At 49.4% G+C, this 27,110-nt stretch overlaps 1 protein-coding gene and 1 long non-coding RNA gene across 4 annotated transcripts in view; one reads left to right on the top strand and one right to left on the bottom strand.

Moving 5' to 3' along the window:
* Window positions 1–1,208, bottom strand: part of LOC125091059 (uncharacterized) — a 4,450-nt gene extending 3,242 nt beyond the window's left edge. Inside the window, exon 1 of one of the 2 annotated variants that reach the window (XR_007124568.1) lies at window positions 1,078–1,208. This is a non-coding gene — a long non-coding RNA (uncharacterized LOC125091059). The remainder of the gene's footprint in view (window positions 1–1,077) is intronic. The other variant, XR_007124567.1, reaches the window with a different exon arrangement.
* On the top strand, window positions 805–27,110 carry EIF4H (eukaryotic translation initiation factor 4H). 2 transcript variants are annotated; one of them, XM_047714464.1, is made up of 6 exons: window positions 1,517–1,672; window positions 16,900–17,087; window positions 19,048–19,112; window positions 19,200–19,296; window positions 24,914–25,051; window positions 25,280–27,110. In XM_047714464.1, the coding sequence occupies exons 1-6, from the start codon at window positions 1,614–1,616 to the stop codon at window positions 25,417–25,419; spliced, it is 687 nt and encodes a 228-aa protein (XP_047570420.1). In that variant the 5' UTR covers window positions 1,517–1,613; the 3' UTR covers window positions 25,420–27,110. The 2 variants fall into 2 exon arrangements, with proteins under 2 accessions (XP_047570419.1, XP_047570420.1); XM_047714463.1 differs by lacking the exon at window positions 16,900–17,087 and having other exon boundaries at window positions 805–1,672.

The following is a 27,110-nucleotide window of genomic DNA, read 5'->3' as shown; positions in this document are numbered from 1 at the left end:
GCCTTCGGCTCAGGTCATGATCCCAGGGTTCTGGGATCGAGCGGGCTCTCTGCCCAGCGGGGAGCCTGCTTCCTCCTCTCTCTCTGCCTACTTGTGATCTCTGTCTGTCAAATAAATAAATAAAATATTTTAAAAAAAGAATAAATATTAAGGTCTCAATAAAACTGGGAGAAAGGAAATAAAAATAATAAGGTTTCCATTCAGTTTAGTGCATTTACATAGGTTTTAAGAGTAATGGAGTGATGGGGCAGAGAGGTTGAAGGAGGGTCCAAGTTCAAACTCTGCGGGGACAGAAGCAGCCATATAGCCCTAAGGAGGTCAGGCACATGGATGTGTGCTCCATACAAATTATGGTGCACCAGGAATTTTCCCAACACAAAGCTTAGGAAGTAGGCGATACCCTCCCCTTGAACAGATGATAAAATTGAGACAGTAGAGGTTAAGTAACTTGTTCAAAGTCACACAGCTAGCAAGAGGCAGAGCCCAAGGACCTCTGGGTCTACCGTACAGTAAAGTGGTTTTATCTCTTGGAGATAAAAAGAGATGAAAGCAAAAAAAAAAAAAAAAAAAAAAAAAAAAAAAGACTTCATAGCCGCTCCGTCCATCCCAGCATCGGGATAAAGCAGCAAAAACTGCCTAAGTAGAAAAGCACCGAGCATATAGTGCAACAATCCCGAGGTTCTTTTAAATCGTGTCTAGATACAATGTATCACCGAGAAACCCGGGGAAGCGCCGGTGTAATTAATTCTCGCTGCATTCCCACACTCTCCGCTACGGCTAGATGAAATTCAAGTCAGTGTCGAATTCTTTCCGAGCGCGATGACCTCTGCAAGATCGCGATGCGCGAGGCGCCGGCTCTCGCCGGTTCAGCGACCTCCGCTCTCCTCTCCGCCACCCGCCCAGAAGCGGCCAGGGGACCCCCGGACGCGGGATCCCGAGCTGCACCCCCACCGCCTGCCACGCTCGGATCCTCGCCTCTCCGGGGCCTTTCGTCCCCGTGCATTCTCAGCAAGTGCCCAGCCTGGGGGCGGAGGCGCGGCGAGGGGGAGGGGGGCCCCTGGAGGAGGCGGCCCTTACTTTGGTGTAGGCGGGCGACCCTGTGCCCAGGAAGAGGGCGTCGGGAGTGGGGCCAAGCGGAGCAGGCCTCCGGGGCCTGTCGGGTCTGGAGTACGGAACGCTGAGGGGCAGCCGGCAGCGCAGCGCGCCGGGCGAAGGGTCCCGGGCCAGCCGCCCGAGGGGCCGTGGGAGCGCGCCGAGCCGGCCACCCGAGCTTCCCGGGGCAGGGTCCGGCCGGCGCGCACGGGCGGGGCGGGGCGGGGACAGCGGGCGGCTGCGGGTGAAGCCCCCGGGCCAGCACACAATGGGCGGGGGCGCGAGGCCAGGCGCCCCGCGGACGCGCCGCCGCACCACGTGGGCCGCAGAGCGCGCCGGGCCAGCAGCGGCCCGTCGGCCCAGGCCGGGCGCGGCGCGGCGTACGTGCGCGCGCGCGCGCGTGCGTGCGTGCGATTTGCGATCAGGCGGCGCGGCGGACAGCCCCGGCGGCGGGGCGGGGGGAGTTATATTGCGGGGTCCTTCCTCGCTCACCCTGGTTCCTCTCGGAGCGGAGACGGCAAATGGCGGACTTCGATACCTACGACGATCGGGCCTACAGCAGCTTCGGCGGCGGCAGAGGGTGAGGCGGGCGTGCGCGGGCCCCGGCCGGGCGCGGGGGGCGGGCGGAGTCGGGGGCCCCGGGGCGGCGACCTTCCCGCGCTCACCCGGGGCGGCGGGCGGTAGGGGGCTCGGCGGGGCCCGCGGAGGCCTGGGAGAGGCGTCGGGAGGGCCGGGGCCTGGAAATGGCGCGCTCCGGGAGGGGGCGGCGGCGGTTAGGCTCCCCCGCGTCTTGCTCGCGGCGCAGGTCGTCCCCGTGTGTCCCGCCGCGGCCGCCGTGTCGTCTTGGCCCTGCCTCGGCCGCAGGGCCAGGCCGCAGTGGCACCGAGCGCCCGGGAGGACGGGCTCCCGCTCCCATCCCCATCCCCCAGGACGGCAGGGCCCGCGCGGGGCTCTGCTGCAGCGCGGGGTGGGGGCCGGCGCCGGACCCGCTCCGGTCGCGGTCGGAGTCGCAGCCTCCGGCGGTCGGTCTGCCCTGCCAGCTCCCCGGCCCGCTTCGCTAGGAGGCCAGCGGACGGGGTAAGGTCGGGAGGGCGAGGGGTGTCTCCCTTCCCTCACACGCGGGGCCGGGGTTTGGCGGCTAGAGCTTGGGAATGGTCCGATTCGCGCCGGGAGAGGGGGGCACCCAGCAAAGGAAAACACACAGTAGGATTTTCTATTCGGCTGTGTCTTGGGTCAGGGGGCCTTAGTGACAGGTGCTACGTGCTTCCCGGCAGAAAATCTTTTATTTCTCCTCAGTTTCTCCTTTCTGACCTGGGGAAGGAATCGCAGTTAGCCTTGTTCTGACTTTGGTCATATACAGACGATATATATAATGGAGATCCCTCGTTTCCACGCTGGGTTTTGCGTGATTTTTTTTTTTTTTTTAATGCAAGTTCCCTTATACAGAATTCAGGAGATGGGTTCTAAGCATCTTCCTGTTGGTGAAGGACACACTTGGCCATTGTGTACTTTTACAGAAAGGATTCCTTTCCCAGGATAACCCCACAATAGTACCTACTGAGGTGTCCGGTCTCCTGGGTTTTCAATCCGAAAAGTATCTTTGTTCGGTGAAGAGTGATCTTTTAAAACCTTGGTTTGGGACTGGCTCAGACAAAGGCTGTTTGGGTGCCGGAGTGTACCCAGTATTAATGACACTGGAACATGGGAGTCGGGGAAGGTGGAGCCACCTGTTCTTTCAAAGAATATTTTATTTGCTAATAAAAAAAAAGAGAAATAGATGTTGAACAACATGTAAAAACATTGCCTTTGGGTATGTTTCTAGACGTGAAATTTGCAGCTAAGTCATCTTGAAATTTAATAACTGGGATTTTTTTTTTTTTTTTCCAGTTCCAGGAGACATTTGGAAGTGCCCAGGAAAACTCTTAAACAGAGGGGTTTGGTTTGATTGAAGGCAGATCCAAGGAGTTTTAGTTGGGTTGGGGACTATAATAAGTTAGTCATATTATATTGAATCTGGGGAGTTTGGGTGGGTTTTTTTTTTTTTTCTTCTTCTTCTTTATTCTGCTTTTTGACAGACTTACCAGCTGTTGGGATGACTTCAGGTGTTTGAGGCAGACTGTCAGTGCATGTCACCTTCTGACAGTTGGATTGCCTTGAATGATATCAAGTGGTCGAAATTCTCTTACTTTGCTCTTCATTAGAAACATCAGAAGACCAGCAAAAGATGTTAGCCCTGTGTCGAGATGTACTCCATAAAACTGGTGTGGGAAAATAGCTAGGCATTCTGCATGTCCTAAACTTCTGATAAAAAGTCACTTTATGGTTAAAGCTCTTCCACATCTGACCTTGTTGGAGCTTTCCGCTTGACTTCAAATCCATGTAAAACTACACGGGAAATACCACTCAGATTGCTAAAAGTAGTTCTAAAAACCTATTGGTGAATTTGTGTGTTGATGTAAACAGTGCCTGGATCGGGTCCAGAAACTTCACAGACAACCAAACATGCCGCTGTGTGGCCTGGGCTGAAGCTTCCTTTTCCAGTGTCAATGTTAATTTTAATTTCATTAGATCTGGAGTTACTAAGTTACTGGTTTCTCTGAAATTTAGCAAGATGGTAGGCTAGTTGATAACCTTCAGTGATCATTTCTACCGTTACGTGCATTATGTTTCACATCCGCAGATGTCTCAATGCTCTCTGTTTATCCTGAGATACAATGCTTAGGCATTTTAGAAGATTGTCGCTTCTGGAAAGCCAGTCTTTTGCATTGCTGTGTTTGGTACTTTGGTACCAAGACACCTTCCCTCTAGTCTAAAACACCTTAGCTTAGTAAGAGGTCTCAACTCGAAGCCACTTGGGTCACAGACAAAGGGAATCGCAGGTTTGAAGTGCATGGTCATAAGAAAAAACTTGGTTTTAATAATTATACATTCCCTGTAAGTTTGTTTTGTAGTGGTATGTAGTAATCAGTGCTGTTGTCAGGAAGCAGGGTTAAGCTACTGCTTAATTTTCTCAACTTACAGAGGCATGTCTCTGGCAGCCAGAGAGAGACCTGGGGACTGCATTGCTGGCCAAAAAACAAGTCCAATCAGAATTCCAAATTAATGTAGTTAACTGCACTAGATCTGGAGTGTATTTTGTTCTACAGTTTACTAAATTTTCTTTCCTGGGTTTTAATTCCTCATTTGCCATTGGTGGTAAAGTGGAGAGTAATAGTGATTTTTTCATTGCTGACTACAACACACTTTTGAGTGCTCCCATCTAAAACCATCAGTTCTGAGAATCAGTGGAACTTGGAAGTAGCAAGAATTGAAATTGCTGAAAATGGTACCTTCTGAAAAGTGGTAAAACTACACGTTTAAGTATTCTTCATCAAGTTCCAGGTTGGGGGGAGGGGGATTGGAATTCTAGCTTTTGAGTCTTCTAAGACTTAAGCTTGGCATCTCTGTCTAAATTTCTAAGCATATCTTAAAACTAGAAAGGGGAAGAAGGCAGTCTATAAAAACAGTAACTGTTTGCATCGCTCATGGTAGAATTCATGAAAGTATTTAAAAGCTTATTTTTAAAATCCTGTTTGCCTACCAAATGACAAGTAGTTTGGGGTTATTGTCCTCCTCCTCTCCACTCCCTAATCTCCCAGTGCTTGATTCTAAATCATTATCTTCTATGAGATACTTGGCTTTACCAAGAGCCTCTGACACAGTTTGGGGAAAAGGCCTAGATTTGGATTAGAATCAGGCAGAGAGGACAGAGGTCAGGCGTCAGCTGAGCCTTGAGCCACATACTAGCTGTGAGATCTGGAACAAGTTCCTTAACCTCTCTGAGCCTCATTTTCCCCACATGTAAGATAGAAACTCCTCTGAGGGTATAGGAATATTCAGTGAGATATCTCAAGCATATAGCATGGTGTCCAGTATGCTTATTAAATCTTAGCTCTTGATTTATAATTTTTTTATAAATTATGAATTTTACTAAAAAATTATAATTTTCTTAGTTCTTAAAATACTTCCCTTGCATCAGTAAGAATGGGAAAACTACTGTTGAGTTAACGAGTGAATTTTTACTTTCTGGCTGCATTCCTAAAGCCACGTAAGCAAAACCTGTTCAGTCCGTAGGTACAAAGCATCTTACGAGGAGCGCGCTGTATTATAAATGAATGCCGGCTGAGTGATTTGTTCTTGTAGGTTATTGGTTTCTTACCCAATTTATGCTTGGAATATTTAGTGTAAGTGCTTCTGAGATTTCTAAAAACTTTCTTAGTATATTTCTTTTTTGAAATTAACCTTTAGTGTTCTGGGAGGCTGTGATGCAAGTTCAAGCAAGTTGACGTCCCAGAAACCTGGACCATGTCAGACATCGGTGGGGGAGGGGTAGCAGCCCTAGGTTAGCCCGCCCCCCCAATCTTCCAGTCTCCAGCTTCTCCTAGAACTAGAAGAGAGGGGTGGGTGGGAGAGCATGTCGTGCCTCTGCAGTCCATTTGTTCAGCTGGTTCGACCTGCATACTCGGGCCACGAAGTAAGTGATGGCTTGATTTTGATAGAACTTAACAACTGTAAGACCTAAGTTGTCTTATTTATTTATTTATTTATTTATTTTTAAATATTTTATTTATTTATTTGACAGAGATCACAAGTAGACGGAGAGGCAGGCAGAGAGAGAGAGAGAGGGAAGCAGGCTCCCCGCTGAGCAGAGAGCCCGATGCGGGACTCGATCCCAGGACCCTGAGATCATGACCCGAGCCGAAGGCAGCGGCTTAACCCACTGAGCCACCCAGGCGCCTTAAGTTGTCTTTTTTAATTGGATGTCCTTGGTTCTTTGAAGTTTTCCCCACTTTTTTTTTTTTTTTTTTTAAGATTTTACCTATTTATGACAGGGATAGTGAGAGAGGGAATACAACCATGGGCGAGCTGGAGAGGGAGAAGCAGGCTCCCGAATGGGGCTCGATCCCCGGACGCTGGGACCCTGACCTGAGCGGAAGGACGACACTTAATGCCTGAGCCACCCAGATGCCCCTCTGAAACGTTCTTGCTGGGACCCCCTGGATGTGCCCCGGTACGCTGGGACTCCGTTGAAGACCCGGCATCTCCGGTTAAACCTTGTATTTCGGGATAGGGCACACACAGTGTAGTTCAAGGGGATTCTTCACAAGTGCGTGATCTTGCAACGTGATGGGTTGGTTGTTAGTGTTACTGAGTGACACCAATCTTCCAGATATTGGCACATTTCGTTATAGAGTATCAAAAATCATCTTTATTAATATCACTGTTGATTTATCAGAAATTTCAGGTAGTGTGAGGCTGTCAAGCTTAATGCTGATGGATACAAGTTTTCTAAAACTTTATTTTTTTGCCTAAGAGCTCAGTCTGCATTTTATCATTGGTAACATACTAGTAGTTTTCTTTGAAGTGACAGACTCACTTCATTTTCAAGATAGTGTCTGTCTCAGTGGCTTAGCCCTTTGGGTACCTGGTCATGGTCTCAAGGTCCTAGGATTGAGCCTAACGTCAGCCTCCAAGCTCAGTGAGGAGTCTGCTTGTCCCTCTCCCTCTGCTGCTTCCCCTCCTTGTGCACTCTCACTCTCTCTTTCAAATAAGTCTTTCAAAGAAAAAATGTCAGCCTGATAGCAAAGTCTGAATAACCATCGTTTAGTTCTTCAGGTAAAAACGGTGTCCACAAAAGGAAGAGCTAGTTCAGCTTGTAACTCACTTGCACGAGTGTTTTCCTGGAGATAACCATTGCATTTCTTTTCCTTCCTTTCTTTTTTCTTTTTTTAGATTTTTTGATTCATTTATTTTAGGGAGCGCACAAGCAAAGGGAGGGAGGGGGGGTGGTGCGGAATCCCCCGAGCGCCGGAGCCCGGTGTGAGGCTGAGTCTCACGACCTGATACTGTGCCCCGAATGGAAATGAGGAGTTGGAAACCCAGCCGACAGAGCCACCCAGACACCCATGACCATTTCCAAGTGTACTGTTCGCCGACCCTAATGCCCACAGTGACACCATGTTGTGACATTGCCACCACTCACTGTTCCCAGACCTTTCTCACCATCCCCGAACAGAAACCCATTAAGCACCTCTTCATTCATTTCCATTCATTTAACTTTACGAACCTTTTTGGCTGTTCCTCTTTTCATCTATCTTCCCCATTGTGGGGAGGGGATAGAGTACTTTCAAGCCAGTCACAGCGTCCTGTCATTCTGTCTTACAGTACTTCTAAACCTGCCCACACATTTCAAGCTGCCCAGGGGTCTCTTTCTAACCACCAGCGTTTCTGTTGCCCAGTTCATAGTCAGTTTTGCACAGTTGCCTCAAGGATTATTTCATAGAGTTGGCCTTTTTGAATCTGCAGAAATCTGATTACAGAGCATTTAAAGCACAAAAGTAGAGTCCAGTATATTGACACACCTCGTGTGCCTGGACCCACTTCGTAAAGTGACCACTTGTATTTCATCTGTACCTCCGCGTGCCACCTTCCTGCCACATGCTACTGGATTGTTTTCAAGCGCATCTTAGATGTCACATTCCATTTCATCTGCAAGTACTACAGGATGAGCTTCAAAGGTACAGACTCTAGAAAATGTGACCACTGGGGCGCCTGGGTGGCTCAGTGGGTTGAGCATCTACCTTCCACTCAGGTCATGATCTCAGCATCCTGGGATCGAGCCCCACATCTGGCTCTCTGCTCAGCGGGGAGCCTGCTTCTCCCTCTCTCTCTGCCTACTTGTGATATCTCTCTCTTCCTCTCTCTCTCTGTTAGATAAATAAATAAACCTTTTTTTAAAAATGTGACCACAATATTTCACATCCAAAAACTTCCCAGTAGGGGGCGCCTGGATGGCTCAGTGGGTTAAAGCCTCTGCCTTCGGCTCAGGTCATGATCCCAGGGTCCTGGGATCTAGCCCCGCATCAGGCTCTCTGCTCAGCAGGGAGCCTGCTTCCTCCTCTCTCTCTGCCTGCCTCTCTGCCTACTTGTGATCTCTGTCTGTCAAATAAATAAATAAAATATTAAAAAAAAAAAAAAAAAAACAAAAACTTCCCAGTAAATGTTTTGATTTCTCTTAATTAGCTGATACATTTTGGTGTACAACCGATTTGTTTGAATCAGAACCAAAAGTTTGCGCATGGCATTTGGTTGCAGGGCCCACTAAAATCTCCTGATAGGTTCCTCCTCGCCTTCTTGCTTGGTTGATGTGAAGTAGGGGGGCAGTGTAGCTTTTTCTGGGTGCTTTCCAAGCATTTGATTCCTGCAGCTTACCGTGTGTAGGGAAGCTAGAAGTTAAATTTGTTCTTAGCAGAAATACTTACTGGTACATATTAAGTATTCATCTTAATACATATGTTTTAGTGCAAGTAACTTTAAGTTTTATGATTTTTCAAATGTTTCTAATTTTGTTGAAGTATAGTTAACATACAGTGTTGTATTTGTGGTTTTTCAGATAGTAAGTAAAGAAGAGAAGAACTGGTAGTTTTGTATGCTTTTGAATTCTACCTTTTAACTGGTGGTCTATCTGTGGCACTTGGTACTTCTCTAAATAATTGAAACTTGGGGTGTCTCGGTGGCTCCGTTGTTAAGCGTCTGCCGTCAGCTTGGGTCATGGTCCAAGGGTCTTGGGTTCGAGCCCCATGTCGGGCTCCCTACTTGGCGGAAGCCTGCTTCTCCCTCTCCCACTCCCCCTCCTTCTGTTCCCTCTCTCGTGGTCTCTCTCTGTCAGATAAAATCTTCCAAATGAATGATTGAATGAAAACTTGTAGACCATCACATGAAAATGTGAAGTTTTCTTCAGAACAAATTGGAGCTGGTAGTATGTGGATTGTCGGGTCTCAGATAAGCATTCTAATTTAGAAAAAAAGAATTCTTGGCTTATAAAGTACAAACTAATCTATAGAAATAGTTTACATCATAGCTTCAAGACAGATGTTTTTCGTGGCGGTATTCTCTGAGGACCAATAAACAGCTTGAGGTTTGAGTTTTTATTTCCTCTGAAAAATGTGGAACCTTGGATTGAATAAGCTTTTGCACATGTCAAGTTACTAAATTAATAACCCATTTATTTGCTTTCACTGATGTGTGGGAGTCCAAGATTTTATTACATTGTGATAAGTGCCTTTTTGCCTAGTAGGAAAATTTCCTAAAAGACCATGTAAAGCAGAAGTCTCCCTTGTGTTCGTGGTTCTCTTATTACAAGGCTTTCAAACTGCCCGTCCAGTCCTGGTGGTAGTTGATGAGGTCAGTTTCTTGGGAGTCCTGACAAGCTTTTCTTAAAGATGAACTGGAAGAGAACCGTGTGTGTTACCCCATGAGTGTAGCCGTGCTGTTGGGCAAACTCATTATTTGTACGGTTAGTACACCGTCAGGCGCGTATGTGTACGTGTCTTTAGTCATCTTGGTCACAGTCAGAAGTGTTTCTGAAAAACACTGAAGGTGGCTCATTTGCTTGAGCCTCTGCCTTCGGTTCAGGTGATGATCTCAAGGTGGTGGGATAGAGCCCCGTGTAGAGCTCCTGGCGGAGCAGGGAGTCTGCTTCTCTTGTCTGTGCGCTCTCAAATAAATGGATAAAGTCTTTAAAAAAAAAAAAAAAGGAAGAAGAAGAAGAAAAAAGAAACTTAAGTACCTAATTGAAGAGGTCATCTGAATACATGTAACACTCTTACATTTTCGATCTTTTTCCAAATACAGTAACCTGTATTAGTGGAAGAAGTTATTTGTGATCCTAAGAGTAGTTGCTAGGTCTGTATCTTCACGCCTCCCACCCGCGCTGAGTACCAGAGACGACTGTAATAGTTCTGAAGATGAAGCCACTTTGGATTTCCCTGCAAGGCCTTTTTCTTTTCTTTTTTCTTTCTTTCTTTTTTTTTTTTTTTTGGTGAGACTGATTTATGGTAACATCGTTCACAGTAGAAAAGAACTCCTTGAAACAGGGTTCACCACTGATCCTGCCCCTGCTCCCAGGGTTGATGATAAACATTCAGAGACTTTCATGCCTATCCTGTAGTAATGCCAGGTATCAACTTAAAGGGGTTTAATTGTGAATGCTGAATGGAGGCCTTGGAGAATGCATACATTTAGCAGAGGGAGATGTTTGGTTTTTTTTTTTAAGATTTTATGTATTTGGCAAAGATCACAAGTAGGCAGAGAGAGAGGAAGGGAAGCAGGCTCCCTGTTGAGCAGAGAGCCTGATTCGGGGCTCGATCCCAGGACCCTGGGATCATGACCTGAGGTGAAGATAGAGGCTTTAACCCACTGAGCCACCCAGGGAGATGTACTTTATTAAAATAAAAATAAAGTACTTTACATCTGTGCTGCATCGGGCTAGTTTTTGAAAACCTAAGCTACAACTAAAAGGTCATGTGGCTTTGGATGGGCTCGAGAAGTAAGGATCTGAATAAACAACTTTAGTAATGTGTTGATCGGGGTTCAGTGATTTTAATCAGTGTATCCTCCTAATGTAAGATGTTAGGGATAGGTAAGATAAATCAGTGTATGTGAAAAGAGGCCTTGGCTTTTCAGAGTCCAACCTTTTTTGGTTATTTTCTAGAAATCGAGTAAGTTGCACATTATGACTATTACTATTTTATTCTTTTTACTCATGTTTAGTGGGTTTTGTTCTTACTTGTAGTCTTTGTGATTTTTTTCTTTTTTCTTTTTTCCCCCTTCTTCTTTTTTTAAGCCCAGCGAGGGGCTGGAACTCAAGACCCTGGGATTGAGACCCGAGCTGAGATCAAGAGTCAGGATGCTTAACCGACTGAGCCGCATAGGCTTGTGACTTTTATATAAGATCCCGCGTGGTGCCACGTGTGGACAATGTAATCTACCCCAGTAAGTGTCTCTGGATGGCGCAGGAAAGAGCAGGGTTGTTGATCAGCCCCACCAGTGCCGTGTCCCTAACCTAGAGGTAACAGGAGGACACCTGATGTTGCAAATATCAGAGTTAATGCTCTCTACTGGGTATCTTGGCACTGGTCTTGAATTTTCAAGAGCGGCAGCAACAGGGCTTAAGTTCTGTGTAGCTCGTAAAGGCCCCTAGAGCTGTTTATAGATTCCTTTCCCAGAGAATAGCTTAGCGTGAGTCCTCCCTTTTTCCTTATCTTTCTTACTTGGGCGGTCAGTCTGGGGCACTTCTTTTCTTTCTTGCATCTACTTACTGGATCTAATCCCTGCCCTGATACTCTCTGCTCTCCTTTCTTACAATCCCCTCTCCCTCCAGGCTTTCCTGGTCTGGCTGTTCCTACTTTCCTGCTCCTGGACTGTCGGTCCGCAGTTAGTGTCTGGTGAAGAGTTCAGTATTTCCACGTGTGCTGCGGGAACGTGGAGCGGCCGAGTCGACTGCTCCCACAGTGTCTTCCGAATGACCTGCCATCCTTTGTTCAGGATGTGGTTTCTCCTTTCCAGGTGCCTGGACCCCCTCAGTTGAAGCATCGGCTCCTTAGGGGCAGGGATTCTGAGCTGTGGGCCCTCTGCTGTGCTCTGTACTTCGTAGACATTGTCCAGATTTTAGCCAGTTTGAGTGAAGAAGAGGGATTTGTCTCTAAAGATTTTCGCTCAGACTTGGAGTTGAAAGTTAGATTTCCTGAGTTACTGAGGATGTAATTTACTTTAAAACTTGCATTCAAAAGCAGTGGCCTGCCTAAGGGATAGTCGGAAGCAGCATTGGCGGGGGTTGGTTGGGGAGTGGAGGGCGGAGTGTTGTGATAGGGCCAGGGTTTGCAGTGCAGACCCAAGGGGAGTTGGGGGGCTGCTGTGGCCTGCTGCCTTGTTCATCTGTTTCTACCAGAGCAGCGTGGCCTTGGGCGTGTTTAGACTTCCCTGTAACGTTTCTGTGTTGTTATTAAACTTTTATAAAGCATTCAGGATTTATGAGGTGTTTTTATGGTCGGTTTTAAACTTTGTAAAATAAAGATTTGAAGTATTTGTCAGTTACAGACCAGCAAACTGAGACAGCGCGGTAATTTGGAAGAGGTCTTCCGCCGCCTTAAAGCTCAAATGACTCTTCTCTCCCTGTTATTTTTAACCTGTTCTAGAAAGTGTTTTCGTGTAACCTAGCTTGTTCAGTTAGAAGATAGTCCCCTGTAAACTTCAGCAACCAAGGTATCTTAGGACTTTTAGCTCAGGATTTCCTGGTGTTGGGGTTTTTGTATTCGGTGGGTTGCTACCAGGCTGGACCCTTTCGTGACATGCACGTGTGCTCTCTGGTTTATCTCTGTCACTCTTGTTGCTCAGGCTGCTGGCACACTGTAGAGTTCCACTTTCCTTTTTTCGTTTTGTTTTGTTTTGTTTTTTTAAGATTTTATTTATTTATTTGACAGACAAAGATCCCAAGTAGGCAGAGAGGCAGGCAGAGAGAGAGGGGGAAGCAGGTTCCCTGCTGAGCAGAGAGCCCGATGCGGGGCTCAATCCCAGGACCCTGGGATCGTGACCTGAGCCGAAGGCAGAGGCTTTAACCCACTGAGCCACCCGGGTGCCCCAAGTTCCACTTTTCTAATTTTGTAAGTGTCGGAGCCAGTAAACAAAGCTAGCTGGGGGGCCCCGTCCCACTGCACTGGCTGCCGTGTCCTGTCTTCAGCAAACTACTCGCTGCAAAGCTAAAACACACTTAAGTCCCGTAGAACTGACCGCGTCAGATCGGGTAGCGTTTAGGGCAACTGCAGTGATTCTTGGAAAAGCCTTGAATAGTAAACAGTGGCGGTTTTGTGAGGCTCAGGTGAAGGGAGCAGTTAATGGGCTGGGTTAGCTGTTCCCACATTTCTAGCTTTTAAAACACTGCTTGCCCGGCGCCTGGGTGGCTCAGTGGGTTGAGCCTCTGCCTTCGGCTCAGGTCATGATCTCAGGGTCCTGGGATCGAGCCCCGCATCGGGCTCTCTGCTCGGCAGGGAACCTACTTCCTCTCTCTCTCTCTGCCTGCCTGTGATCTCTGTCTGTCAAGTAAATAAATAAAATCTTTAAAATACTGCTTGCCTGGGACGCCTGGGTGGCTCAGCGAGGAACCTGCTTCTCCCTGTGCTGGTGCACATGGGCGCTCGCTCTCTGACAAATAAATAAAATCTTTTAAATAAAACAAAGTACTGCTTCCCTGAAACGGGATTCTTTCATCTTCCCAGAGCCAGGGCTGGCTTCCTACCCGACTGCGCTCTTCTCAGTGTCCCGGTCATCTGATGAGCTCAGCCACCCCAGGCGGCTTCCTTATCTGGACTCTGCCGGCGCCCTGAGCTCAGAGTCGGGACCCTGCACTCTCAGGCCTGCATCCAGCGGCCCACGTACAGGCATCCCACGTGCCCCTTGAGCACGCCTTGCTACCTCTGTTTTCCTTGATTCATCAGACGTACACCTGCTGAATTTATCAGTTTTTCTTCTTCACCTTCTCCTTAAGTTTTTAAAGATCATTGTAGCTGTTGGCCGTGTGTGCGCGTGTGCGCGCTCGCGTATGTACACAAACACGCCTGCATGTGTGCTCGGTTACTGGTGTTTATATGTCCTGCTCACGTGTGAGCTGCCTGAGGGCAGGGGACTGTTTTCTGCCAGATGTTTAGTAAATGTTGAATAAATGAATTTAAGGTTATTAAAATTATAATTCATCCTGTGTTTTGATGGTTTTCCAAATGTTTATACTTACACCGTATCTTACATACTCCGGGTTCAGTCTCACAGAGTATCTTACTGAAAAAATTTTAGGGTTTAGGGGCACCCGGGTGGCTCAGTAGGTTAAGCAGCCAATTCTTGATTTCAGCTCAGAGCATGATCTTGGGGTCGTGGGATCGAGCCCCACGTTGGGCTCCTCATTCAGCAGGGAAGCTGCTTGAGATTCCCTGCCCTCCCTCAGCGCTTGTGCACCCGCACACCTACGTGTGCTCTGGCTCTCTCTCTAGTAAATAAATCTTTAAAAAGAAGAAAATATAGGGGCGCCTGGGTGGCTAGCCGGTTAAGCGCTTGCTTCAGCTCAGGTCATGATCCCACAGTCCCAGAATTGAGCCCCACATCGAGCTTCTTGCTCAGCAGGGAGCTTGCTTCTGCCTCGCTCGCTCTGAAATAAATTTTAAAAAGTATTTTAGAGTTTAAGATTATCGAGAAAAGAGCAGTGGTGTTGCAAAGAGTACGGAAGTGCAAAAATAAGTCGATGTACTAAACTTTGTGGGGTGGGAGCGGGAGCCCGTGGAATGCGGTTCTCTGGAAAACATAACAGGATTTCTTATCTGGAAGGAGCAGAGTTCTGAGTCACTAAACTTAAAAAATTTTAGCCATCTAAGAATTAGGTCATGATTTGGTGCTGCTAACAACGGGTCTTAAGGAATAATATTTATCAGGAAAGATGGGGAATTTCTTTCATGATATTTCTAGCAAACTATGGTTCAAAAACTAAGTTACTTTCCATGACTTGTACTGGTGCTTGCCCTGTAGAAAGGACGACTTGGAGCAGATCTTTGTTGTGAGGAGAGTCCTTTAAAATATTTGAATGTCTCCATAAAAAGAAACGCCACCTCCCTCTTTTCAATTTTTTTCCCCTCCTGTGTTCTGCAAACCTTACGAACATCTTCAGACCTACAGTGGACACTGTTAGAGTGACAGGGTTCGAGTTTGCTTTATCTTTAGGTGTGCCTCCTTCGTGTTGAAGCCTCTGGGGCTCTCGGGAGAGCAGGGTGGTTCTCATTGCCACCGCTCCCTGCAGATCGAGCATGGAGGCCGTGATGTCTGTACGTGCCATACTCAGATCTCTCCATCTGCTTTTTTTTTTTTAGAGCTGTTTGTTCCAGAATCAAAGATGACATGTAGCATTGGTTGTCATGTTTTATTGGTCCCCCCTGCCTTTCTTGTCTGTCATGATCCGTGCCAGAATACAGGGCACACGGACAGCTCAGGCCATTGATGAGCCTTGCCTGAATCAGCCCCACTACGGTAGTGGGTAGAGAGGAGAGGTTTTCTTTCTTCTTTCCTTTCCTTCCTTCCTTCCTTTCTTTCTTAATTTCCTTTTTTCTCTCTTTCTTTTTTTTTTAGATTTATTATTTATTTGAGAGTGGGCACGAGAAGGGGAGAGCAGAGGGCGAGGGACAGGCAGACTCCACGCTGAGTGCAGAGCCCGACGCGGGGGTCAGGACCCAGAGATCATGACCTGAGCCGAAGTCAGACGCTTAGTCAGCTGAGCCCAGGCACCCCAAGAGCGGTGGTTTCTTCTTACATGACTCCTACATTTATGCGTTGACATTCTTACTGATGTAAGGAAGAGCTCCCCTTCCCGTTCATTCATTTTATGAACTATTTAATTTTTTTAAAAGATTTTATTTGACGGAGAGATCACAAGTAAGCAGAGAGGCAGGCAGAGAGAGAGAGGAGGAAGCAGGCTAGGCTCCCCACTGAGCAGAGAGCCCCATGCGGGGCTCCATCCCAGGACCCTGAGATCATGACCTGAGCCGAAGGCAGAGGCTTTAACCCACTGAGCCACCCAGGCGCCCCTTTATGAACTATTTTAGAGCAGTTTTACGCTCACAGCGAAACTGATCAGAAAATACAGTTGCAGGGGTCTGGGTGGCGCAGTTGCTTGAGTGTCCGCCCCTTGGTTTCCCCTTAGGTCCTCATCTCAGGGTCAGGAGATAGAGCCCCACAGGGAGTCAGTCTCCTGACTCTCTTCGCTGTTCTTCCTCTGCCCCCCACCCCCATCTCGCTCACTCTCTTAAAGAAATCAGTCTTTGGCAGAGGGAGAAGAAAACACATTTCCTGCGTCCACCTTGCACATGCACAGGAGCACAGATAGCCCCGCCGTCAACACCTACACTGACCGTGTCTTCACGCGCAGTCCGTGGTTTACGTTGGGTTCACTCTTGGTATCGGACGTCCTGTGGGCCTGACGAACGTATAGTAGTAGCCCCAGCTTATTCTTCGTGTCTGTAGGACACTTTGAGCCTCGGGTTGCAGGTGTGATGAGCGGGGTAACTTGCTCCGGCCATGTGTACCGTGTGCCGGGTATGAGGCACCATAATCTGTTACTTCTCAGTAACTAAGCTTTGTTGATGAGTATTACCTAACACTAACCCAGTTTTACAAATAAACAAAGCTTAGAGAAATGGAGTAACTCCTTAAGGTCAGATGGTGAAGTACGTTTGTGGCTGAGCTGGGATTCAAACCAGAAAGAACCTTTACAGATGAGCGAGGAGCTGTGGTAGAGTCCGGCTCCTGCCTTTGCCATTTTTGAGCCCCGTCACCGTAGACAGATCACCCTTTCTTGTTACAGGGGAGGAATGGCATTGAGGTTTACATGGATTCGTAGTACGCCCTTGAGGACCAGTGAGGTCGCGCGGGCAGTGGTGGAGAGTGTATGTACGTAGCACTTGCTGTACAACAGCTCAGGTTTTCATTAGACTGTGTTGGCCACAGCGTGACGGCGGCGAGAAGCACGTGTGTTCTGCGTGGGTCACGGCAGCTCTGGAGGTCCTTCGTGAACACAGTGTGCCGACTGCGGGCAGTTCGCTTCGGCCTGGGTGAGGACGACCAGGCGCGAGGGAGGGCGTTTGCTAAGGTCTTAGGATATAAACCGTTTGCAGACACAGAGTCCACGAAAATAGGTAACCAGCCACGCGGGGGGTACGTTCTCTTCGGATTTGCAGGGAAACGTGTGTTTATCTAGGTTCTGTGCTTCCATGGACATTTCTGTCACCAAAAAGTAGGCCCCTGGTCATGAAGGGTATTTTGGGATACTCTTGATAATTTCACGCCGCTGTCGTACGTTCCAGTGGAGCGGTTTCCCTGGGCGGTGTGGCTGAGCCGAAGACATTGTCCTGTTCCCTGCTCGGGGGCGAGTAGACTTGAATCCTGTCTGTTTCCCTCCAGGTCCCGCGGCAGTGCTGGTGGCCATGGTTCCCGCAGCCAGAAGGAGCTGCCCACAGAGCCCCCCTACACAGCATATGTAGGAAATCTACCTTTTAATACAGTTCAGGGCGACATAGATGCTATCTTTAAGGATCTCAGCATAAGAAGTGTACGGCTAGTCAGAGACAAAGATACAGACAAATTTAAAGGTGAGTTTGGGGAATTCTTACTGTGCATTTTTGTAGAGGGAGGGTTGAAACCACAGTCTTAGAGAACCAGAGGGCTCCAGTTATAAAAGTGTTTTAAGTATTTGTCCGAGTAGCTGAAATAAACACGGCCCTTTAACCCATAGGCTTTCTGTTCTACCAGGGGGAAATGTGTTAGTCGTGCTCTGATCTGTAGAAATACGCAGTATATGTATGCCCAAGTGAGCCAGCTGTTGGCCTGACCCAGCCGTGCTGTCTGTGCTGGTCAGGGAGGTCCCTGCGAGGGAAATGAGCGGATAAAATGGAGGACTCGGCAGGTGCGTTTCACCTTGGCCCGACTGTGGCATTTTGCTTTGAAGCTTTGCTGTAATCTAGGTATTTGTATAGAATTCAGAAGAAAACCTAATACATACTGTCACTACATTGGTGACTTTGGAGTTTGTGTGTGGGAGAGAGTCGGCTCAGATTTCAGATAAAGTTAGTGTCTATAGATTAGTCTCTTCGGGGCGCTTGAGTGGAAAGCAGTGAGAAGGGAGAGTCAGAGGAGCATGATCTCCGAGCTTTCGAGAGTCCCTGAGGGGAGACGTGCTCCCTGAGAGCACCGTGCGAGAGCATTTGGTCTGCGTTATTGGTCCAGAAGAACATGCGGGGAAGGTGCGGAGTGATGTCCGGCGAGGGAGAAGTGTGAGAAGCAGGGGTCTCGCTCATCTGCGCAGTAATGTGTACAGGCAGTACTTGGATCACCTTGAAAGTTTTTTGGCTTTAGAGCCTGAAGCCTTATGACAGGAATGGCCCAGACAGTGAAAACAAACCTGTTCGATCAGCTTGTGAACGTAAGGCCCATCAGTGTCCCTCCTAGAGGCACCAGGAGTTCCGGGCTTCAGGGGTGATGGGGGAGGTGGGGGGGCAGCCTTTGGGCTGAGTCAGCGGAAGCACCTTTCAGTTTGTCTCCTAGAGGTTTATCCTCCCTTTCAGCCGCTCTGAAGGGTGGGATGGGTGAGTTGGCTTTTGTTGGCCTCTTTGAACTTGCGGGGTGGATTCCTCAAATAATGTAGACATTGAGTCCGCTTAGCGGGGATGGTGGGGACCCTCCAGCCAAGCAGTGGGTTCTTTTTGTAAGTTATTGGTGAGCAGATGGTGAACAGGACAAGTTTGGACCCAAGTCTTGGGAGCACTTGCGGTCCAGTGGGCTTTGAAGGGGAAGTGTAGTCATGGCGCGGTGCGAGCACATCGGGGCGGGGGGCGTGCTTAAGCCCAGAGTTAGTCTCCCGGTGGCAAGGAAGGGCCTTGGAAAGAGTGGTGGAGGGAGAGGGAGAAGCTAATGCACGGGTTCCACATGAGGAAGTGTGGTTTCCTCTGCCTGGAATGCTGTGTTTACAGTCCCACGGCGGAAGCCGGCATCAGGGACACAGATTGTGGGTACACGTGCTTGGACCCAGGCCATCTGTTTTTCAGTGAGCGTCGCACGAAGGATGCCCTTGTCACTGAGGGTGTATTTTTTAGCTTTATAAAACAGCTTTTGTACCAGCCACCTGAGGAGTAAGTTGTAGGCCTCTTCAGCCTGTTCTTCAAAGCACCTTTGCTATTGACTTCGAAATCTGTGTCTTAAAGCCCCAGTAGGTTCTGTTAAACTTACTCAAAAGTCAGAACGAACAGCTCTTCACAATGACCCAGGAAAGGTTTTAAGATGATCGTTAAAACTCATAAAAAGAAAGTTTTATAAAAACACAGCTGCCTAAATAAAGAAAATCTTTAAAAAAAAAAAATCCAGCTGCCAAATATTTCAGAGAACATAACCGCGAAGAAGGAATGCCAGGTATTTTCTGTTCATCAAAAAAATACAGTCTTTCTTCTGGGCTCTCCTCGTCCCCTAGATGCACCAGAGTGGGGAAATGGACAGACAGGGAGCCCCCAGCCTTAACCCAGAATTCCTTGAGGAAATTGGGGTTTGTTTCTCTTGCAGGATTCTGCTATGTAGAATTTGATGAGGTGGATTCCCTTAAGGAAGCCTTGACATACGATGGTGCGGTAAGTATCTTCTGCTTTTCTGTGCGTGTTAGAAGTCTCGATGTTTTTTTCTTGCCGGTACTTACACTGTTTTCCCCTTACCATTAGCTGTTGGGTGATCGGTCACTTCGTGTGGACATTGCAGAAGGCAGAAAACAAGATAAAGGTGGCTTCGGATTCAGGAAAGGAGGACCAGATGACAGAGGTGATTGGTTCTTCTGTAACTTGAACGTAAAACTTGCTGTACGCCCGCTGATGACAGCTCTCGGAGATTACTAATAGAACTGTCTCACGGGTCTGATATGTTTTTGTGAACTTTTAAACACTAGTAAAAGTCCTGAGAGAGAATGGACCATACTTCTGTGAGCCTGGGGCATTTCGGTTTTTTGTTTGGTTTCTGTTGGAGGCAAGAACTCTTCTCTTAGCTCCTGTGAATTTCTCATCGCATGAGTTGTCATCTTCCGGTGAATTTTTCCGTGTTTGTGCAGCAAGGTAATGGTACAGCCTCAGCTTTTCTGGTGTGTATGTCAGGAATGGGTGACCCTGGAGAATCTAGGGGTGGGTGGGATCCCCCGGGATGACTTCCTTTCCGGGATCAGCATTTACAGTATTGCCACTTAGCTTTTCCAGTGGCCTTGCTGTGAGCAGCCTGGCCGGACCACTCCATTAGCTCATGGTGTAGGTGACCTTTTCCTGAAAGGTCTCCTAGGCGTGCACCCAGCCTCTGTCGGCAGCTGAGTGTGTGGGATAGGACTGGAGAAGCTCCCCGCTGTGGGCGGGTAGACTGAGCCGTGGCCGGCTCGGCCTTGCCTCAGCCTTGCCTCAGCCTGCAGTTCTCTTCGGCGCCTTCATCTCAGGAGCCCCCTGGGCGGCGCGGGTGTGCACGGACACACGGAAGCACGTCTGCCTCCAGAGCTACTTACAGGAATAGTCCGGAGGTTCTGGAAGCTTACGGGAGGCCTCGTGTCACTGTGATTCTTGGTGGCCCCCTCTTGCGTGGTTGAAGTCGTGGAACTCCGCTCCTTCCCTGGTGGGCCAGATCCATTTCACTGTTGTCATTTTTTTTTTTTTTTTTTTAAGATTTTTTATTTATTTATTTATTTGACAGAGAGAGAGAGATCACAAGTAGACGGAGAGGCAGGCAGAGAGAGAGAGAGAGGGAAGCAGGCTTCTTGCTGAGCAGAGAGCCCGATGTGGGACTCAATCCCAGGACCCTGAGATCATGACCTGAGCCGAAGGCAGCGGCTTAACCCACTGAGCCACCCAGGAGCCCCAGGATTTTATTTATTTATTTGACAGACAGAGATCACAAGTAGGCAGAGAGGCAGGCAGAGAGAGAGGAGGAAGCAGGCTCCCTGCTGAGCAGAGAGCCCAATGTGGGGCTCGATCCCAGGACCCTGGGATCATGACCTGAGCCGAAAGCAGAGGCTTTAACCCACTGAGCCACCCAGGCGCCCCGATTTCACTGTTGTCTTAACTGACCCGAGGCCACATGGCTCACCTCATGAGGTCGATCTGCGTGTTGGGCCTCTGCTTTGAAGGGCTGATCTCCTAAACGTTTCTTAAACTCTTTATGTTGTTGTTCGTTGTGGTGGTTTTTGTTTTTAGGAAATAACTCCCACAGGTAATAAAAATGGCAGTTGTCATAGAAAGGTAAAAACCATGAGAAACAAGTCTGTCATCTTTCCTATGAATTCTGCTCTCCCCAGGGTCTTCTAAGATAACATCAGTGTCCCCACCCACCCTGTTTCACCCTCCCCTCCCCCCATCAAACCAAATTCAGCATAAAGTATTTGGTGAGTATGGGAAGAAGTAGGACAAGCTGTTGTAGACCAAAATTCTTTAACATTCTTTTCAGTCCCACTAGAACTAAACAGATTACTGCTTATATCTGTTACATAACTCAGTTTCTTATAGCCAGTCAGAAATGAGCTTATTCATAAAAATACAGTCTGATCCAGTAAACCTGTAATTTTACGTATAAGCTGGTCTCTGATTGAAACACACAGCAGAGGTCTTGCAGAGTCAGTCCAGGTGCAGCTGTTAGTGGCCTTAGGAGTAGTGGTCTTTGACCTGCCAGTTTTGGATTCCTGGTATTGGTGGAACAGCCCTCGAGCTTGTGACTTGGGAAGCGTGGAGGTTACCTAAGGAACAGTCGCCTTAGTTGGATTTTTCCTGTCGGAAGCTAAGAACACAGACAGGCTGCCTCGACACCCGGCAGGGCCCGTGTCCCACGGCAGGGTTTTGGTGTCTTTAAAACCACATGTGCCCACACAGCGGAGTTAATGCCTATATGCGTTATTTGTGAAAATCGTTTTTTTTTTTGCTCTTTAAAAGAAGTTGCTATTTTTATTTACTTTTTTATTTTTTTTTTAATTTATTTGGCAGAGAGATCACAAGTAGGCAGAGAAGCAGGCAGGGAGAGAGGAGGAAGCAGGCTCCCCGCTGAGCAGAGAGCCCTATGCGATGCACAGGATGCGATGCTCGGTCCTAGGACCCTGGGATCATGACCTGAGCCAAAGGCAGAGGCTTAACCTAGGGAGCCACCCAGGTGCCCCGAACGTTGCTGTTTTTAAAATCATACGTGCTTGTTAAAAAAAAAAAAAAAAGACTCAAGCAATACAAAATACAAAGAAGAAAGCAAATAAAGTCCCACCACCAGAAGTAGCCTGTGCGTTAAACTTTGTTGTTTTTTTTTTTTTTTTTTTTAAAGATTTTATTTATTTATTTGACAGAGAGAGATCACAAGTAGACGGAGAGGCAGGCAGAGAGAGAGAGGGAAGCAGGCTTCTTGCTGAGCAGAGAGCCCGATGTGGGACTCGATCCCAGGACCCTGAGATCATGACCTGAGCTGAAGGCAGCGGCTTAACCCACTGAGCCACCCAGGCACCCCGTTAAACTTTGTTTTAAAAAAAAAAAAAACCTTACAAGGTTCTCACGAATGCTGTGCTGCCTAAAAAAAATGTCTCCACACTTAATTAAAAGGCATTCTTGAGTGCCAGACCTTGCTTTAAACTTCATCCTCTTCCCCTGCTCCTTATCAGAAGAGATTTTGAAATAAGGTGGTCACTTGCCATTCACGGGCTCCAGTTTTTTCCTCTGCCAAACCCTGCCTTGTGCTCCTGGACAGAGTGGTCGTGTGTCTCTGCCTTGTCGGTGGAAGTGGGAGCTGACCTGTGTTGCACACTGGTAGCAGGAATTACTCGTGTAGGGGAAGTGACTTCCGTACCCACGTGGGAAGGTGCGCTTCCTAGTTTATTGGGGGAAAGTGTCAGGCTGAGTGTTTGAATACCAGTTATGCTCATTTAACCAACACTGTGAGCTCTGGTTCAAAGGATTCTGTAAAGAATCTTACCCCAGCTGTATGCCTCCCAGTGCGGTTTCCCCATCTCAGTGCTCCGGTTGGCCCAAATCTGTTTGAAATCGTTTTCATTTCTTGTTAAAATTGATGTTGTCCTACTCTGTTTCTGAGCTGGGTTTCGGGCAACTTGATCTCTTCCCCAGTCCCTTGGCCACCCTTGCAAACATCGTATTCTCCACATTTAAGGGAGTTAGGTTTAAAGGCCCTGAGAACCGCAGGTGAGCAGACACCAGACCATTGCTCCCGGGGCGGGCGGCAGCGCCGGCGTCCCGAGAGCCTCTGGTCGGGACGCTTTGTCAGCCAATCGGCACGTACCTTCTGCTGTGGATTTCTGTTTGAAAGACCGCTTACTTCACCGCGTTTCACGCGTGCTGTTGTGGCTCATCCGACCACGAACTCACGGCAGCAGCACCAGGATGCCGCCCGAGTGGAGCTGACCTAACGCACATTTGCCTGACAGGGTGCAGGACCGCCTCCTTGCGCTGCGAAGACGGCGACCCTGCCACGCTCCAGCCGGGGGCTGCTTCAAACAGTGCGGTCGCCAGGGAAGTGTGCAAAAGAGCAGAAAACTGGCACCGAACAGATTGAAAAGACACTTAGAGTCTGAGCTCAAACAAGAAGGCCAGGCATTGCCTTCATTCAACCTTAGCTGCAAAACACACGTCAGGGGCGCCTGGGGGCTCAGTCGTTAAGCGTCTGCATTTGACTCTGGTCATGAACCCAGAGTCCCAGGACCGAGCCCCTGGTCGGGCTCTCTGCTCAGCAGCAGCCTGTTTCTCCTTCTCCCTCTGCCTGCTGCTCTGCCTACCTGTGCTCTCTCTCTCTGTGTGTCAAATAAATAATTAAAAATCCTTTTTATTTTATTATTTTTTTAATATTTTATTTATTTATTTATTTGACAGAGAGATCACAAGTAGACAGAGAGACAGAGAGGGGAGGGGAAGCAGGCTCCCCGCTGAGCAGAGAGCCCGACGCCGGACTCGATCCCAGGACTCCGGGACCATGACCCGAGCCGAAGGCAGAGGCCCAACCCGCTAAGCCACCCAGGCACCCTAAAAATCCTTTTTATTTTTATCATTATTTTTATTTTATTTTATTTATTTATTTGACAGAGAGAAATCACAAGTAGGCAGAGAGGCAGGCAGAGAGAGAGGAGGAAGCAGGCTCCCTGCCGAGCAGAAAGCCCGATGCGGGGCTTGAACCCAGGACCTGGGATCATGACCTGAGCCGAAGGCAGTGGCTTAACCCACTGAGCCACCCAGGCGCCCCTAAAAATCCTTTTTAAAAAGGCATGTCAGGCGACCATCTTCCACTGCTCTGCGCGTGTCTGGAAAAGCAGACGTGCTGAAAGTAGTGATTTCAGGGTCATGTGGAAATGCTGGCAAGTAGACGACTGGGCAGACAGAAAGTCCGTGAGTAATGTGGGTGAGACCCCGTACGGAGTATTCCTCGGGCCCAGGAGTCCCCTGGAGCTTCGAGCGAGGACACTGTCCTCGGAGTAGAAGTAGCCACCTGTGTGGGCAGAAAGGGGGAAGGCTCATTTGTCTAACTGCGGTTTTTTTTATTTCTCAAATTTTTTCCAAAAGTAAACTCTCACTTCAGTGGTCTCTACTGTTAAAAGGGTAATTAGCAGGGGGGGGTGCCTGGGTGGCTCAGTGGGTTGAGCCTCTGCCTCCGGCTCAGGTCATGATCTCAGGGTCCTGGGACCGAGCCCCGCATCAGGATCTCTGCTCAGCGTGGAGCCTGCTTCTCCCTCTCTCTCTGCCTGCTGCTCTGCCTACTTGTGATCTCTCCGTCAGATAAATAAAATCCCTAAAAAAAAAAAAAATACTTTTGGGGCGCCTGGGTGGCTCAGTTATTAAGCATCTCCATTTGGCTCAGGTCGTGATCCCAAGGTCCTGGGATCGAGCCCCACATCGGGCTCTCTGCTCAGCGGGGAGCCTGCTTCTCCCTCCCTCTCTGCCTGTTCTTCTGCCTACTTGTGATCTCTGTCAAATAAAATCCTTATGAAACAAAACAAAAATATATAAGTAAAAGGCTGCTTAGCTCAACTCCCCTCTAGATGGAAGTGTTTCAGTGCAATGTGAGCCTGGAGAAAAGTTGAGGCTGTTAAAGCCTGTGGAGAAAATCCTCCACCCCGCCGAGCCGCGTCTGGCTCTGCGCACTCAGGAGGAGGCGCCGCTCCCAAGCAGGCCCCGGGAGCCCGGCCGTCCTCTCCTCCACAGCGGAGCAGGTGTGCAGGTGGGGGGCGAGGTGCCCTGTGCCCCGGTGCGGCCCCCTCTTACGGGGGCGAGCCCAGCACATACGTGCTTGGTTGACAACACAGGTGCCTGCATTTGCGCTGTATCTCACTAAAGCTGCCGATGTTGGATGAACTAAAGAATTTCAGACCAAACCGGCTGCGTGGGCAGCTCTGAGCCAGTAGCTGAGAAAGTGACGCAGTGTCCCCTTCCTTCTTCAGGCTTCAGGGATGACTTCTTAGGAGGCAGGGGAGGGAGTCGCCCCGGTGACCGGCGAACAGGCCCCCCGATGGGGAGTCGGTTCAGAGACGGCCCTCCCCTCCGAGGGTCCAACATGGACTTCAGAGAACCCACAGAAGGTAGGACGCCGCTTCCTCCCCGGAGGGTGTCTAGCCGGGGTGCGCTGGCTGTGCCCCAGGCAGTGGCTTCTGTGGCCCACCCCGTAGTCTAAAGTGGCGAGCTGACCTTTGCTAGGATGTTCGGGGTGCGCTGGGTCTTCGGGGCTGGGGGGCGGGGGCTCAGGGCCATTTCTCCCGCACGGGGCAGGGGTCCGTTCTTGGGCGGCCACGTTGGCTTCTGTCCCGCAGAGGAAAGAGCACAGAGGCCGCGGCTGCAGCTGAAGCCTCGCACCGTGGCAACGCCCCTCAATCAAGTAGCCAACCCCAACTCCGCCATCTTCGGGGGCGCCCGGCCCAGAGAGGAAGTCGTCCAGAAGGAGCAGGAATGAGCGTGCGGCGCGGCGGGAGTGGGGCGCGGGGCTTAGCGCGAGACCACAGCCCGGCCGGCCCCGCCGGCGCCCCTGCAGCCGCCGCCCCGCGCCTGACCCCGCCCCACAGCGGAAACCGAGCTCGTGAGCGCATGTCGGCAGTTAACAAGTGGTTTTTAGTACACCCTTGGCTTTGCTGAACCTGTCTCGTGCCTGTCTCGTGCTTGCTCTCTTTCTTTCTCCTGCCGCTCCTTGCCTCTCTCCCTTCTGTCCTCTCTCCTTGCTGCTCCTCGCTTCCTTCCTGCACATGAGCGTCTCCCGAGCGATGAAGGCAGCCGCCGTGGGCGTGCTGGGGATGGAGGTGCTGCTCCGTTTTTCTCCTGTGCTTTCTCTCTTCACTTTAGACGCACTGGCCAGACCCAGTTGTTTCTTTGAGTTTTCTCGGCGCTTCTCTCCTGACCTGCATGTTGAGTTCTGTATTGCTGTGGCTTCTGGCGGGCGGGGGAACCAGGGAGGAAGTCACAGATTGGATAGCTTCTTGTTTTTATTCCGCTGTGATCAACATATGCAGAATTTGAGGCACCTTGTTTCCAAAACAAGGATAAAATACCCGTTGATCCTTGAAAATGCCTTCCTGTCCCTATTTATAAGCAGCCCTGTCTCTGCTGCTCCCTCGCTGCGGAGCTGACCCGAGCAGAAGAGGCTCCTCTCAAACGTGGAGCCCGGAAGAAGGGGGTAGTGGTGTGGCGAGCCGGAGAGGACCCGCCGAGCGCACCGCTGTGTTCGCATCCACTGGTGTGCCTTCAGCACGCTGTGCGGGCTGGTCCCCTCCTTTCCGCCGCCCAGGGTGCTCTGGGGGGACCGAAGGGCGGCGGTGGCAGAGCCACACTGGGCTGCCCTGACCGCGTGGACGTGGCTGCTCCTCTGGTCCCCGCTGTGTGTGGAGCCCGCATCTCTCCCTTGTGTTTCTCTGTTCTTTGGTGTAGCAGCGAGCTCCTGGGCTTCCCAGCTTCCCTGGATTTTATAATGAAAACGAGCCTACAGTCTGGCACTTTACTGTTTTGCTTGATGAATTGAGGATTTTACTATGCAGAGCCGACAGGGACGTCCGGGTAGCCGGCGGGTGGCGCTCAGCCACCGGGTCTCCTCTTGGGGGCAGAGCTGCTTGTCCCCACACAGTGAGTTCGGCACTTGGTGGGGGGCAGGGGGTGGCCGTGGCTTCGGAGCTGGAAAGCCTGCGTGTGAACAGCTCAGTTCTGCAGCGCCCAGTCCCGCTCCGGGCCGCGGGGAGCAGCTCGGGGCCGGCCAGCAGCTGGAGCCCGGGGAGGAGAGCCCCGCGCACGTCCCCGCCGCGTCTCTGTCCCGGGGTCTCAGCAGTTACAGAACTCTCTCTCCTGCCCTTCCTTCCCCTGCCTCCTCTGCTTCTGAATAAGAACCATTTGTGTGACACCAATGCTTAACTTACGAAAGACATGCATTATGTGGTTGTAGCCGGACCCGATGCTTTAGATGACCTGCTTACATCTCCGTGGGGCAAAGATTAAGAACAAAACACATTCATCTAAACTTCCGGGCCACCCGGTTGACTTTTAAACGTAAGAACGGAATTCCAAACACTTCACACATTCAGCTATATGACCGAAAGGAAATCTATGGATATGGTATTTTGTGAATGATCTTTTAAATAAAAGAAAACCTTACGTAATATTTAA

The sequence above is a fragment of the Lutra lutra genome, chromosome 18 (assembly GCF_902655055.1).
Source record: "Lutra lutra chromosome 18, mLutLut1.2, whole genome shotgun sequence".
NCBI classification, from domain to species: Eukaryota; Metazoa; Chordata; class Mammalia; order Carnivora; family Mustelidae; genus Lutra; species Lutra lutra.
Note: the sequence above shows the minus strand (reverse complement) of the source record. Positions and strands in the feature narration are given on the sequence as shown.

Bases quoted from the DNA above. Each gene is read 5' to 3' on its own strand.
- EIF4H (XM_047714463.1), top strand. From the start codon at position 820: ATGACCTCTGCAAGATCGCGATGCGCGAGGCGCCGGCTCTCGCCGGTT. The intron at 1,673-19,047 runs GTGAGGCGGGCG...TTTCTCTTGCAG, and splicing joins AGCTTCGGCGGCGGCAGAGG to GATTCTGCTATGTAGAATTT. The intron at 25,052-25,279 runs GTAGGACGCCGC...TCTGTCCCGCAG, and splicing joins CTTCAGAGAACCCACAGAAG to AGGAAAGAGCACAGAGGCCG.